The sequence below is a fragment of the Eleutherodactylus coqui genome, chromosome 7 (genome assembly GCF_035609145.1).
Source record: "Eleutherodactylus coqui strain aEleCoq1 chromosome 7, aEleCoq1.hap1, whole genome shotgun sequence".
NCBI lineage: Eukaryota > Metazoa > Chordata > Amphibia > Anura > Eleutherodactylidae > Eleutherodactylus > Eleutherodactylus coqui.
The window spans coordinates 125851197-125866973 of record NC_089843.1 but is presented as its reverse complement, the minus strand read 5'-3'; the positions used below and the strand labels follow the sequence as shown (position 1 = coordinate 125866973).

Here is a 15777-nt window from a genome sequence, read left to right as displayed (position 1 = left end):
ACTCCACCACAAATCAAACCACTGTACTTATTTTTTAAGAGTTGCTAAGAGGATCACAGAATCCAGTTGCTGAATGAGCCACAGAATCAAGCAATGTTCTCCTACACCTACTGAAGGAGACTGCATGAATTAAAAAGCACAGATCCAAGGCAAGGTGAAAATAAAAACCCTTCCTAATTGTCCTCAGGTGTACTCCAACAGCAACACACACCCTAAACAACTCCCACCAGTGTTAGAGGATACAAATGAAAAGAAATGCAGAACATGCAGCTGAGTAAAACTCAACACATCACAACAGTTGTACTGTAAAAGTACTAAGGACTAGAGATGAGAGAGCATACTCGCTAAGGATAATTGCTCGAGCGAGTATTGTCCTTAGCGAGTACCTGCCCGTTCGGAAGAAAAGGTTCGGGTGCCAGCGAGGGTGAGCGGTGAGTTGCGGGAGTGAGCAGGGGGGAGCGGGTGGGAGAGAGAGATCTTCCCTCCGTTCCCTCCTGCTCTCACCCGCCGCTCCCCGCCGGCACCCGAACCTTTTCTTCCGAGCGGGCAGGTACTCGCTAAGGACAATGCTCGCTCATCTCTACGAAGGCCAAATTCTGTAATGAATTTCCTATCAATTACATTTTTTTATTAATTTAAACAGCTGGATTATATACAGGGTTTAGTATTGAGTGAACTTTTGAAGTTGGGTTTGGCTGGTTCACCGAATTTTAGCCAAAAGTTCAATTTGGTCCGAATTAGTTCTTACTAAACTGGAACTTCAGCAATACCCCTAAAACTGGTGCATAAATATGTCTAAGAGCCATAAAAGTCATTATCGTGTCTGTTCTCTGGCAGCACTGGGGTCCTAGGTTCAAGTATGACCAAGGATAGCATCTGCATGGAGTTTTTATGTTCTCCTTGTGGTTGTGACTTTTTCCAAACTCATACAAACTCCATTTAGATGTTTCCCCGGTCAGATTTGAACCTAGGCCCCTAGTGCTGCAAGGCAATAGTGTTAACCACTGAGGGAATACATTTTACTGGGTTTAGCCGAGATGAACATCCTGAGGATCAAGTTTGTGCCAAACTGAATGTCTTACAAAGTTTGAGTGTTTTGGTTTCCTCAACACTAACTGGGACTAACAGTTCAATCACCTGAATTGCATAAAATAACAAAACTATAAGCGTACATTCACGATGTATTAGAGCAAATGCATTCTAACTGGCAACTGCAAATAGAGGCAGTGTCTGCGATAGGGGAGTGGACTTGTAGAAGCTGTAGTCCTTTACATTGGTAATTCCAACCAACATAAAAACCACTAAGCTGCACCGTACTGGGCAAAATACTGAGTATAGAAAATACCTACTTCTGAGCAATGGGGAACCTTGGGGACTCAGTGTATGCAATATGGCTTGGAACATGGGTACGGCATGTTTTTCCAGTGTCTAATCACTACAATTGATTCTTGCATTTGTTGGGTAGTTAGGAAGAGGTATATGTATTTCCATTGTATGAGCCCCCTGTTCTGTGAATTCATGGGTTTTACATCTTTCAATTTAATATGATTGAATGTATATATTATACTAGCTGTTCATATCCCCACTATTTTATTCTTGCTGGAATCTCCTTAATGCCTTGTGTTTGTGTACTGTTGAAACTAGTGATAACATTTGGATATTTTGAACTACTTATTGGTGGTTTATGACTCTTAGAGTTTTCTAGGCATTTAATGTAGGTACTCTTCTGTGTCATTGTAACCTTTGAAATTCCTTTACATATTATACAGTACTCTAATAAATGGATGACCATGAATATATATAGTATTCACATTGACTCCTATATAAAGAGTGCCACCAAGCAAGTAAAGCTTTATATATGACACTATATGGCATCGGATAGGATAACTCCCCTAAAGGGGTATTCCAGAGGTTTACTACTGATGACCAATCCTCAGGATAGGTTATCAATAGTTGGTCGGCTGGGGTCCACCGCTCAAGATCCCTGCCAATCTGTTGATCCTCTGGCCCACTGTCAGTGCAGCAGGGCCGGACATCTGCATCGGTTCTCAGGGCTGGAAGCATAATAGACAGCTTCATGCCCATTGAATCAATGGGAGTGATGCTTTCTATTACACTTCTGGCTCTTACCACAAAGAGCCAGAAGTGTAATGGAAGTCATTGCTCTCGTTGATTTTAATAGGAGGGAAGCGGGCTGGAGGATCAGATGATTGGTAGGAGTCCTGAGCGACTATAAACTATTAATGACCTTGCCTGAAAATAGGTCATCAATAGTAAAGGCCCAGAATATACCTTTATTTATGTCAGCGCAGAAGGATATATAGACCCAGTTTTAAATCATCCCTTAATTTATTGGCTTGTCTAGATTAATTTTTTTAGGCTCCATTCTTTGTTGACAGTGCTGTCTGAATCAATACTTTCAAGTTATTATACTGTGAGATTATTACATTAAAAATGAACTCTGGGAATATTCTTGGCTTTGTACAAAATACTCTGTTCTAGAAAAATGCAGTTCTGTTTATTTTCCTTATGAAAAAAATAATCTGCAGTAAGAGTAACTACAGATAAATCATGAAAGTAAATAGATTTCATGGATTGAGAATGGTAGGAAAATTCAGACCTACACATGACCTTTGCTTTTACCGGCATCACTGCTAAATATTTGTAAAATTAAAAAGTTGAGAAGTTAGAAGAGCTCGTCACTCAATATATATGGAGTATCAGATCTTTTATAACCATTCTCTTGAAACTGCACAGTAATACTGTTTACAATCTTTCCATGGAATTGACACATTTCATTGTTGGAACAGCTTGAAATATACTATACTTGGTCACCTTTGATAAATATTTAAGTATTCTTGAAATCCTGCCCCTGTTTTATGTTATGTTTATATCAGCTCGTCAAAATCTTATACAACAGCACTTTGGGCCTATAAACCTGTATAATGTGATTGCGGATACCCCTGAAAGAAATTATTGCAGACTACAATGATTTCACACAACACTGGCACAAATTCTTGATGGTTACAGTTCACACAGTTGGGGCATCATACACATAATGGTTGTTGGATAATCCTGGGCTGTGTTCATATTTTCATGGGAGGCTCCATTTGGAGATTTTGTCAGAGATTTCTTCAAAAAATTCCAGGTGAAGTAATGTCGCATGCTGCGCTAGTTCATCCTGTAAAATGACAGACACTGTGATGGAAATCCAACAGACCCCAATGTGACAAATTTAGTATTGCCCTTGTTTTCATTGTTCTGCTTCTCTGTCATAGAGCCTTGCTATGTGTTGCATTGCATCACATGAAAATGCAGTTTTCGTGCTGTGCAATGCAACGTTTTCAGTAGGAAATCCTACTGTAAAAGCCCTAAAATAAACACTAGCTGAATAAAAAAAGAATATATCACCTCCCCAATGCTGTCATCTGCCCGCGAGTCTCCCCAGAAGCTCCCCAGCAGTTGCTTGCAGAAGTTCTGCAGAGCTTCCTGTTTGGGACTTTAAAAATCCTTGCCTCTAGGAAGCTCTGCCTGTGATTGGCTCCCGAGTGCATGGCTCAGCCAATCAGAGTCAGCGCTCGAGGAACCAATCGCAGCTATTCTTTGAATGGCTGTGATTGGTTTATCAAGTGCTGGCTCTGATTGGCTGAGACTCGTGCTCAGGAACGAATAACAGGCAGAGCTTCCTGGAGGCGGGGTTTTCAAAGTCCTGATCAGGAAGCTGAAGAACTGTAAGCAAGTACCAAGGAGCTTCAGGGGAGATGCGCAGCGAGCTGACAGCACCTCTTAGTCTTTATAGCAACTTTATAGCAACACAAAATTGCATTATCACTGCGATTGTCCAGTGTTATTGTGAGTCCTCATGGATGCTACCCTTAACCCTCAGCTTGCTTTACCTAGAAAGTACTTGTTGGGTTTCCCCAGCCACTCCGTATTGTTCTACCCAGCACCTCTAGAGGTCCTTGTGACCATAAAGTTGCTACCTGCAAAAGAATTTCTCCCAACTACTCTCAGTAGTTCACATCACCAACTTTCAGACTACTATATGGTCACACAGTCACAGTCTACTTTTTTTCTTGCAAAGGGCACTGCTGCCCAAAGCACTGATCATTTGCAGAAACAAAATACATACATTATACTTCGCCAAACAAAACTTTAAAGGGGTTTTGTCATTAGAAAACAAAAAATTTATACTTACCTATTCCTCCCCTGTCAGTCTGCTTACCCCATCTTCTCCTCGCCGATCTTCTCCTGACTCCTGCAGTCTCCGGGTCACCTCACCTCCAGCCAGCTGATTCTTCATCTTCTGGTGAAGAAGCATCTATTCTCTACAGTCTCCTACCTGCAGGGCAATGTATGCCATGGCACTAGTGATGTAGCATTCATAGCCTAGCAGGGAGTGCCGAGCTATTGCAGAGACTGCGCATGCACGGGATCTTGCTGCAATAGCATATGAACTCTTGTGATGAGAGAGCGCGCATGCACAGCCCTGGCAATAGATCGGCCTTCCTTCCTAGGCAGTGAACCTACACTGACCTGCTGGAAGAAGAATGCAGAGAATAGATGCTCCATAACAAGAAGAAGAAAAAGATTCGGCCGGCTTGCGGTGAGATGACCTGTGGCACTGGAGAAGATCAGAGAGGAGAAAATGCTGAAGAAGGCTGCCAGGGAAGGAATAGGTAAGTATTGATTTGTTTTTTTTGTTTTTTTTAAAGACAAAACCCCTTTAACATCTCACAAGTCAACAGTATCAGACCAACTTCAGTTTGTCACAGGTGAATTTCAGTTTGGAACGTTACTGGCAACACTTGAACTCCTATTCACTTAGGAGGAGGGATAATCTCTTCAGACATAGCTTTACCTCAATGAGCCTGTTGAGCTAACACGTCTTCTACATCCCACCAGGCTACTAGTTTTACAGGACTAGAATAACAGGTCACTAACAGGCCATAGGCCACTTATATGTTTCAGGGTAGTCAAACTTCCTTTCTGATCACTGTAAGTATAACACGGTCCACAGAGACTTCATCAGGACTGAAGTATTTTGCAGTTCAGTCTTTCAGAGTTGACTTATCACAGGACTGAAGATCTCGCATATTCCAACACTAAACACGAAATGTTCCTCAGCCGCCTCCTCAAGTGACCCACTGTGACAAAACTCCCTACAGAAATATTTACAGTCCACTGGGTCCCCTCAAAACTTTAGATAACCAACTATGCAGCATTTAATCAGCACCTCAAAACTCACTGATTCCTCTAGGCCAGTGTTCCCCAACTCCAGTCCTCAGGGACCGCCAACAGGTCATGTTTTCAGGATTTCCTCAGTGTTGCACAGGTGATGTAATTATTGTCAGTGCCTCAGACATTGTCACAGGTGTTCTTACTATAGGATATCCTGAAAACATGACCTGTTGGTGGTCCCTGAGAACTGGAGTTGGGGAGTTGGGGACCCCTGCTCTAGGCCACCAATTTTCTCTTGATGAACAAACACAAGCCTAACAGATACATAGGCCAATAACAGGTCCTCTAGGCACCTCATATGGTCTAACTACATTCCCTCTCCTGCCTCCTGCACTGACCATTTGCTCTCAGTTCACTTCTAAAATCCATCTTGAGAGTTAGGCCAGATTCACAAGAGCATATGCAAATTTATGGTGCGTTTTTGCGGAATGGGTATTGCATATTCGCATATACGCAAATCATGTGCATATGCACGCACAAAAAAAAACACAGATTCTCCCAGCCATTAAAATGGCCAATTAGTGTAATGAGTTTAATATGTGCTCTTTCCCTGCACAAATTTGCAGGACAATAGAGCATGCTGCATATTTTTTTGTACGACTAAAAAGGAACAGGCAACATACGCACATGTGAATGAACCCATTGAAATCAATGGGCTCTATTTTCTGCATATTGCATGCACAAATATTTTGGGTGCAAATATGCTCGTGTGAATCCAGCTTTAGGATGGATCAGGTTACTGAATGATCAGGTTACTTGCATAGAAATCTATGCAGGAGGACAAAATAGCTGCAGAGTGAAAGGCAGACAGAGAAACTCACAAAGATCCTGCTGCTGAAGGCTCTAGTAAGTAAGTTTCATCTCACCTCAGTGCTAAATTCACAGCTACACTGCTCAGTACTACTGTAATGGCCTCCATGCTGCTTCTTCTGAGGGTGTGCTACAGGGACATAGGGGAGCAGGATTCGCTCTTTTTTATGTGTGCTGTGTATAGGAGACATTATAGAAGCTAGTCTCTAAGCACTAGTGCAGGGAAAACTTAATCAGACATAGAGACTGTAGAAGAGAAAAAAACTGGTTAAAATTCCATTATACAAAACATATAATTGCCAGATATAGTGCTAATCCTAATGTACACACATATAACAACTTACTCTGAAAACTTTTTTGTGAAACAACAGGTACGGTTTAATAAGCATCACAGTTAATCACATTAATTATCCAGCCTTTTGTTCAGATGTTTATGTAAAGCGGGTCACAGGTGTAACCTTGATGTTACGCTCTGCCTCAATTTGCAGATTTCCTAATGTATGTCTTAAATTGACAATGTTTTTCTACTATAATTACCAAATTAGAAATGTTATTAGTTGTCCATTTCCTTGGGCTAACACAATGCATTTATGTCTGTGACGCAGGCCTCTCTTGGACTTGGATCACTTTTTATGAGACCCAGAGAAAGCTTATGAAAAGGTTTTGCTAGGCTATAATCTTTTATCCATGACATTTAAATAATTTTAAAGTAATTTTTTTCTTCATCTTTGTAGAAGTCAATTAAATGTTCTACATTTTTAAAAAGGGATTTGATAATTGAAGTCTGTATTCTCTGCCGAAGCGCTAATGGCTCGTTTTATGTTTTAATTCCAGCGGTAGTGTGGAGATTTCAGTATTACATGCATGGGTTTTAAAAAGAAAAAGACTTAAAATACAATCTAGATTTGGATTTATTATCAGAAAGTCGTCTTTTTATGTTTCTGTTTTTATCTAGTATTCTTGTTATCATGGATTAGGCTGTGTGGCATTTTCTGATAAGTTGATGTTTACAGTTTATTTCATAAAACAGTTGTGGAACAAAAAAAATAAATATATAAATATATATATATATATACACACTGATGATTCTGCTTTCTTCGTACTAATGTAATTAAGTGGCATCCAGTGAATGCTGACAGCATTGCATAAAAGTAATTTATAAAAAAAAAGTGAAGAGTTTAGACATGTGCATTACAGGAGTGTATGTGTTTATTTGAATGCTGAGACATTTCAAAATAAGCAGACTTTGAAGATCAGCATGGAAATACAGTTGGAGTAATGGGAGCGCAGCCCTGCCAGACTCTCTCTCCCCACATCAATGACAGGTTTCTCCCTACTTGCGTGTACTGTAAATCGCCAACTGTGGCGAAAAAGTAAAGTAATATAAGAGGGAAATGCATACAGTGATAAAAAAGAAATTTAAAAAATTGGGGAAGGATGGGGGAGGAAGAGTAAACCATATTGCAGGAAATAATAATCTTCATTTGTATAGTGCCAACATATTCCGCAGCGCTTTGATGCATGGGAGAACTCCAATCAGGACGGGGTGGATTAGTACGGGAGATGTGTTGCAGGGAGTGTACAGGAGGGTGTCATTTGAGGGTGAAGACTAAATTAGGAGAGTTGTTATGCTTCTTTGAAGAGGTGGGTCTCCAGGGCACATCTGAAATTCCATGCATCAGGGAATGTGCGTACGTCTTTGGGTAGAGCGTTCCATAGGGCTGGTGCTGCTCTGGTGAAGTCCTGGAGGTGAGCATGTGAGGATCGTATTAGGGGGGCATCTAGTCTGACTTTGTTGGCAGAGCAAAGTGCACTGACTGGGTGATGTATGAACAGGAGGTAGGTGATGTATGGTGGCGCAGCACAATCGAGAGCTCTTTGAGTGAGGGTGAGGAGTTTAAATTGAGTTCTGTAATACATGGGCAGCCAGTGCAGTGACTGGCATAGTGCGAAGGCATCTGAGAGGCAGCTGGATATGAAGATAAGTCTAGCTGCCGCATTTAGTATGGATTGGAGAGGAGAGAATCTTATTTGGGGAAGGCCAATTAGCAGAAAGTTGCAGTAGTCGAGTTGGGAATGGATGAGGGCAACAACGAGAGTCTTTTAGCGTGTCTGTGGTGAAAAATGGCCAGATTTTAGCAATGTTCCTGAGGTGCAGGTGGCAGGTTCAGGCCAGAGATTGGATGTGGGGGGTAAAAGAGAGGTCCACGTCCAATGTGACCCCTGGGGGATATGGTAGTGCCACCTACTGAAATGCAGATGTTTGGGGGAGGTTGGCTGGTAGAGGGTGGAAAAACGAGAAGGACAGTTTTTGAGAGGTTACGTTTGAGAAAAGGGGAGGGCATGGTGTTAGAGACAGCAGACAAGCAATCAGAGATGTCTTGTAGGAAAGATGCAGAAATGTAATGGGAGAGGTGTATAGCTGGATGTCATCGGCATAGAGATGATGTTGGAGGCCAAATCTGTGAATGGTTAGCCCGATTAGGGCTGTATAGATAGAGAAGAGAAGGGGGACAAGGACCGAGCCCTGGGGGATCCCAAGAGTGAGAGGAAGTAGAGAGGAGTTAGAGCCAGCGAAAGAGATGCTGAAAGAGCGATCAGAGAGATAGGAGGAGAACCAGGAGAGCAGTGTCCTTTAGGCTGATTGAGCGGAGCACAGCCAGGAAGAGGTTATTGTCGACGGTGTCAAATGCAGCGGACAGTAGTCACCGTAATCGGGTCGTTAAACACTTTTGTGAGGGCGGTTTCGGTCGAGTGGAGGGGAGCGGAAACCAGACTGGAGAGGGTCGAGGAGAGAGATGTCAGAGAGAAAGCAAGTAAGGCGGGCATAGACTAGGCATTCAAGAAGTTTGGAGATGAAGAGGAGGTTAGAGATTTGGTCGGTAGAGGAGGGGAAAATACCAGAGAACAGGGAGAGGTTGAAGATGGAGGTGAGGTGGGTGATGACAGCTGGGGAGAGGGGAGAGGGACAGGAGGAGGTGTGAGGGTAGTGGGGCGAGCTGCGGAAAGCAGTCTAGAGACTTCTATCTCTCTCGTTGGTTTGAGTACAGATAGTGGGTGAGCGATGGATGCAATGGTGAAAAGGCCAGGATCAGGGCTAGTTGTGCAATGTTTGGGAAATTCTTTAAGGATAATTTCCATATATATATATATATATATATATATGTGTATATATATATATATATATATATATATATATATATATATATATATTATTTTTTTTTCGTCTTTGAAATGTGCGGCTAGGTCTCCAGCACTGAGGTCTGTATTGGGGGCCTGTGTTTTTGGGGCTAAGAAGGGAATTGAAAGTCGTGTATTTTGACCCTGTAGCATTTGGCAAGACCTTGGTGTAATGCAACATCACTAACAGCTATTCTAAGAGCCTGATTCAGCACTCCTGTGCTTTTATGAGTTGTCAAAAAGTCTTTTCTGTTAGATCTGGTGAAACCAGCCCAAACAAAACACAGCCTCCTCTTCTTCTATTACACTGCTGTAAATGTTACATAGGATAATTTAGCAATGTACAGATCTTTATCAGATAATTGTTTTAATATTTTGATTATCTGCAGAAATCAAAATCAAAGCTTGCAAAAAAGAACACAGATGTCAAGATGAACCAAACTGCAATTAATTCTGACACTAAATCGGCTTCTGTGTTTTCTAAAACGGCTCTAGAAATATGAAATGGGATTTGTCTTTTTCACATAAGAAACCTCACTGAGGAAAACTGGTCTTTTGACCCATTTCAACCAATCTGAGCTCAGTTCTTATTTCTTATGCTGCTTTGGAAAAATAAAAGCTGTTATTTTTCTCTCTGCACCAGTGGGAACCGATTGCCATGCTCTTCCAAAAGAAAATCTTAGGTGTAACATTGCTGGAGACATGCCATGCAAGACAGAGTAGCATAAGTAGATTGTCCATTGAGGATCCATTCTTCATTTTGCACCAAACCTGCCTGTATGAATTTGGCTTCAGGCTGTATTTACACATGCGGTGGAGGCAAATATTTCACTTTTCTTTTTAGACAGTTTCTTGTTGCGGGTCAATAGGAACATATGAATATTTCTACCCACATGGCATTCTCTTGTATTTTGTAGTAGTGGAGCAGATTTACTATTGATAATTCAACAGTTTTCTGGCACAGATTGCACCAAAAAAGTGTGTCACATACTTTGCATCCTATTTAGGATGTTTTCACACAGACGTTTTTGCATGTGCAAAATCTGTACTGAGAATAGATCCCATTGTTTTCAATGTGTGCACTTTCAGGGCTTAGTCACACGGGCGTTTATTGCCGCGATTTGCGCATGCGCATGCGTCCGGCGATTTTTTAAAACCATTGCTTTGCAATGGTATCGGACACATGAGCGCTTTTTATGCGCTCGTCCGATAAATTAGAGAACAGAAATCGCAGATCGCACCTATCTGCGATCTGCGATTCCTGTTCTCTTCTCTATATGCGCTCAATGGGGCCGGCGGCAGCAGCACCGACCCCAATGAGAACATATAGAAGCCAAATCATTCTTCTCTGCCACAGCTGGAACAGCTGTGGCAGAGAAGAACGATGTTTGCCCATTGAATTCAATGGAGCGGCAATACAGCCGCTCCATTGAAAGCAATGGGCTGCCGGCGTGCGCGGGGTTAATTGTCGGGAAGGGGTTAAATATATAACCCCTTTCCTGCAATGCATCCTGAAAAGTGAAAAAATAAAAAAAATGTATGTTCTTACCTGCTCCCTGCAGCTGGAGATCCCGGCGGCCGGCCTGCAGTGGGTGTGAAGGGGGTGTGACTCAGGCTTGCCCCTGATTGGCTCAGCCTGAGCCAATCAGAGGCTGATCTCAGTCACACCCATTCATGAATTCATGAATGGGTGTGACTGAGACTTGCTTCTGATTGGCTCAGCGCTAAGCCAATCAGGGGCAAGCCTGAGTCACACCCCCTTCACACCCACTGCAGGCCGGCCGCCGGGATCTCCAGCTGCAGGGAGCAGGTAAGTACATACATTTTTTTTATTTTTTCACTTTTCAGGATGCATTGCAGAAAGGGGTTATATATTTAACCCCTTCCCGACAATTCATCCCACACTCGCCCGCAGCGCTTGCATTCAATGGAGCCGCTGTATTGCCGTCTCCATTGAATGCAATGCGCTGGACAGCTCCGGCCCGTTTCTAATGAAACGCGGCTAGGAGCAGATTTTCGGGCGATTTTTGGGCCGATTTTTCGGCGCCGGTCACGCGATTTGCGCATGCGCATCCGTCATGCGATGCGCAAATCGCGTGAAAAAACGCCCGTGTGACTAAGGCCTCACTTTGCGCATGCAATACAAAAAGCAGTGTGCCCTACAATACAAAAAGCAGTGTGTCCTATATTTTAGTGCACATTTGTGCACCACAGGAGTCACTGGGAGGTACACAAATGCTCACCCGAGACTCGTACGATCGCGCATTTGCACAACACACTGTATAATTTTGCAGGCTAAAGACATCAGGGACTAAATTTGGCTAAATAGCCCTTCAACTCGGAGTGCAGCTGTATTCCACCCCCATGTGAATGGTCCCAGTCAGCGTGAAAAGTGAAGCAAAATTTACAGATACGCGAGATAGTACTATGTTCACAGTGAGAAAACATCGCATTGTCACGTGCATTTTACGCATACGCTTGTGGGAAGCCACCCTTATCATGCATTTTAGACACTTTCAGACATTTTTCCCAACAAGTCGGGCAAAGGGGCATGACTTTGTGTAAAAGGGGGTGTGGCATTAATTAGTCAAATTTTTGGCATAAACTATGCCAACTAATAAGGGGTATACATTTCGACCACACAATCTAAAGATACCGCAGATTTATCGTTCAACAGAATCAAATGTGAAAAACTGACGCATTTCAAGAGCTGTCTTTGTACATTAAGACCATGGCTTGGAGGAACAGCTAACCGCCAGCTATTCTGGGCAGCAGAACCCTGCAATCTGCTATTGATAACCTATCCTGAGGATAGGTCAATAGCTAGAAGGGAGCCAACCCCTTTAAAGCATAGTTGGGGAAGATTGACGACCTATTCTGCACCAGAATACTGGCATAGAAAAGTCGCAAATTATTGCACAAACCCTATCACTTTTTTCAAAAGTGGCCACCCCAGACCTACAGATCTATGTATAATTTACACAGCAAAATGGGGTAAATTATGCCAGAAATGTATGTCTGGTTGTGACCAGGTCTACATTTTTCTGAAGGCGCATGGAGGTGTGGGGAGTGTGTTGTGCCTCTTCATGTATTCAGCGAACTGTGCATCAGGGAACAGTATGCTCGGTGTAGGAAATGCCAGGTCTCGAATACTAAGGCCGGTGTAGGAAATGCCAGGTTTCGTGAATTTGACCCAGTTGTGTTTTGTCATATTCCTCCTATTCTTCATACATTTTCATTTTTAGGGAAATGTAGAATAGATATAAACTAATATATACAAGGGGGTGCTGATAAGTATTGAGCCTTACCCAGAAACAATTGAGCTAGGAAACTGAAACTGCCACACTATTCTACATATTCCCCCTGGATGTCAATGCACTTGCCACATCTCTCCTGCAGCTTTTTAAGTCCCTGCAAATAGAATTCTTCCGACTGCTGGTCAAACCATTCATTTGCACCATTAGTTGCCTCCAAAACACTCCCAAACCGTTGTCCTTTTAGGTGTTTTTTGAGATTGGGGAACAGATGGTAATCAGACGGAGCCAGGTTGGGCAAATAGGGTGGATGGGGCATCAGTTGAAAGACTTAGGAGGCCATTTTCGCAATCCTGGCGACTGCAGTGTGTGACGGGGCATTGTCATGCAACAAGATGACACCTTTGGAGAGCTTTGCTCTAAGTTTTTCCTTAATATTTTGCCTCAGCCTTGTCAATAATGAACAGCAATATGTTGCATTGATGGTTGAACCCTTTGAGAGGGTAGTCCACAAGCAGAACTCCTTTCTTATCCCAAAAAAATATTGCCATTTGCTTCAGCTCTGACCTTTGCACACGGAATGTCTTTTACCTGGGGAACCACTGTACCTCCATTCCTTAGACTGGTTCTTTGTCTCTGGATCATAACAGTAGATCCATGTCTCATCACTAGTTACCAGTTTGTCCAGGAAATCTGACTCATTTCTTGCAAAATGCTCCAAAACAACCACTGATTTCACCACACTTCTCCTCTTCTGTTCGGTTGTCAAAAGTTTCAGGATCCAGTTGGCTGTAAGCTTTCTCATTCCCAAGTCATTGTGGATAATGGCACCAACTCTCTCACGTGATATCCCCCAGATACGTAGCAATACTTTTGGCTGATATTTGGCAGTCCTCCATGATCATGTCATAGATGGCTTTCACATTTACAGGCAAGTAGACGGAGACCGGCCTTCCACTGGGTTTCTCACTTTCAACACCGAAATGGCCAGTTTTGAAATTTACAACCCAACGTTCAACTGTTGCATATGAAGGGCCACCGTCACCCAAAGTTTGCGACATTTCATCATGGATCTGCTTTGCCCATTTCAGTTGGAGAAACAGGAACTTGATTATGGTCCTATGCTCTTCCACACTGAATGTCTTTGGAGATGGCTCCATGTTCACTTTGAACCGGAAAAAAAAGATAAGTTAAAATCATAGATAGTTGATTTTTGCATATGGAATATAGACAAACAGACAAGTACACCCCGCAATTTACAGCTTCATAGCTCAATTTTTTCTTGGTAAGGCTTAATACTTATCAGCACCCCCTCGTACATGATGAGATTTTTTACCATGTTTTAGCAGATTTGTTGTTTTGCTATAGTTTATTTTATTAAAGATTACAACAAAGTACTGTATTCTCTAGGTGAGCACATGAACGTCCTCATCTGATGAATAGAAATCAGCCTGACCTCTTCGTTTATTTTACACGGTAATATCTGGTTGCTAGGTGTCATTCAGTCCTCAAGGTTTAGACTTCGAGGTCTACATGAGTAAGCACAAATTGATACTGCTTGCTTGTATGGAGATGAAAGCGGAGACCTGAAGTATATGATATACCTTTGTTTCTGTTTTTACACAGGAGGGCTCCAGGTGTGACACTACTCAGCAGGGACATTCAGAAGACAATGACCTAAGGAAGACGGGCAAAAGCTGAGCATGGCTTAGTGAACCAAGTCACCTGTGTACAAGACACACCATGGCACAGATCTTCAGTGTCAGCAAGCCTCACCAAAGTATCAACCTGCAGGGGGTCGACCCAGAGACGTGTGCTATAGTGTTTAAGAACCACTGGGCTCAGGTAATGTGATTTGAGAAGAAATGTCTATTCTGCAAATTACACTGAATTAAAGGTCTAGATAACAAAGTGTTAAACATACAAAGGGTCGCAACCACAAAATATTAAGTAAATCATACTATATTTAGTATTGTTGTCGTGTAATCGCAGAACTCGTACATAGCATATCTTTATGAACCTCATATTATGAGCATAGAAAACTGAATATGCAAAGCCAGCCAAGTACATACTGTGGGAAGAGCCAAATGAGATCCTGTAAATATGCATAAAGCAAGATATACATCACATCAGTGACGCCTCTGGCAAACGTGGTATCTACTTAGTCTTATTGTGCCCATGCTTACCCATGGCACACCTGAGGCACCTGGATTAACAGGTTTAGGAATCATAGATTACTATGATTCTTTTTCTTCTTCCACAGCAAAAAATAATGACATTGGAATTAAGTAGCTCAGTAACAGGAACAATAAACATAGAAAATAAACACACATGCAAGGCACACTGAAAAGGAAAGAACATGCTGGATTTGTTTCCTTTATATCACCCTTTATAAGGTTTTATCGGGAATGGACAATTCTTGACCTATCCTCATCAATAGCTGATTGTCTGGATCTGAACTCTGACTGCAACACCATTCCAGGCTACTGCAGTGTGTATGGAGCTGGTAAACAGACTGATTGGCAGGGGTCCCAAGCAGCGGACCACCGCCACTCAGCTATTAATGACGTATCCTGATGAGAGGTCATTAATTGTCCAATCTTGGAAAAAACCCTTATAAATGTAAGAAATGCTAAAAGTATATAGATTTGCTTATCTTTCACACCCTCCTTTCCTAATTTTCCTTATGTTTGCCAACGTGCAATTTTCATGGCAATATGAAGTGTTCCTCCTCTTCCTCCTCCCTCTAACAATATTTTAGGAGGCAAACTATGGTGCTCTCGGATTGTTTAGGAATTTCCAAATCTGCCACCTTCTACTCATTTGAGCTAAACTGTTACAGTTGTGCAGACTGTGTGAACAGGGACCTACACAAATACAACCTATGAGCTTATTTACACAAGCGTATATCGGCCAGCGTTTTCACATCCAGCCTATATACGCTTCCATCTAAGCACTTCCACCCTTCCCTCCCTCTCACCTGCTCTCTGCCTCCCCCCTCCCCTCCAAGCGGTTTGCAGTGTGAGTGGGCGGAGTTAAGCTCCTGCCCCCTCCGAGCACCTTGTCCTTAGCCAGCAATGGGAGTGGGCAGGATAGAGTGGAGCTTAGCTCTGCCCCTACCCCCCCTTCCCATTGCAAACCCTGGAGTGGAGGAGAGAGGCAGAGAGCCGGTGAGGGGGAGGGAAGGGGGGACTGCTTAGATGGAAGCATATCTCGGCGGGCCGTGAAAACGCTGGCCGATATATGTTTGTGTAAATAAGCCCTAAATTAGGGCTGGAGAGGGAGTTCGGAC

The 15777-nt window shown here is 42.7% G+C and overlaps 1 protein-coding gene across 1 annotated transcript in view; it reads left to right on the top strand.

Moving 5' to 3' along the window:
* FHIP1A (FHF complex subunit HOOK interacting protein 1A) overlaps positions 1-15777 on the top strand; it is a 197809-nt gene that overhangs the window by 70963 nt on the left and 111069 nt on the right. Inside the window, exon 2 of the mRNA XM_066573653.1 lies at positions 14112-14330. Within this exon, the coding sequence (XP_066429750.1) occupies positions 14229-14330 (102 nt within the window). The 5' untranslated portion in view covers positions 14112-14228. The remainder of the gene's footprint in view (positions 1-14111; positions 14331-15777) is intronic.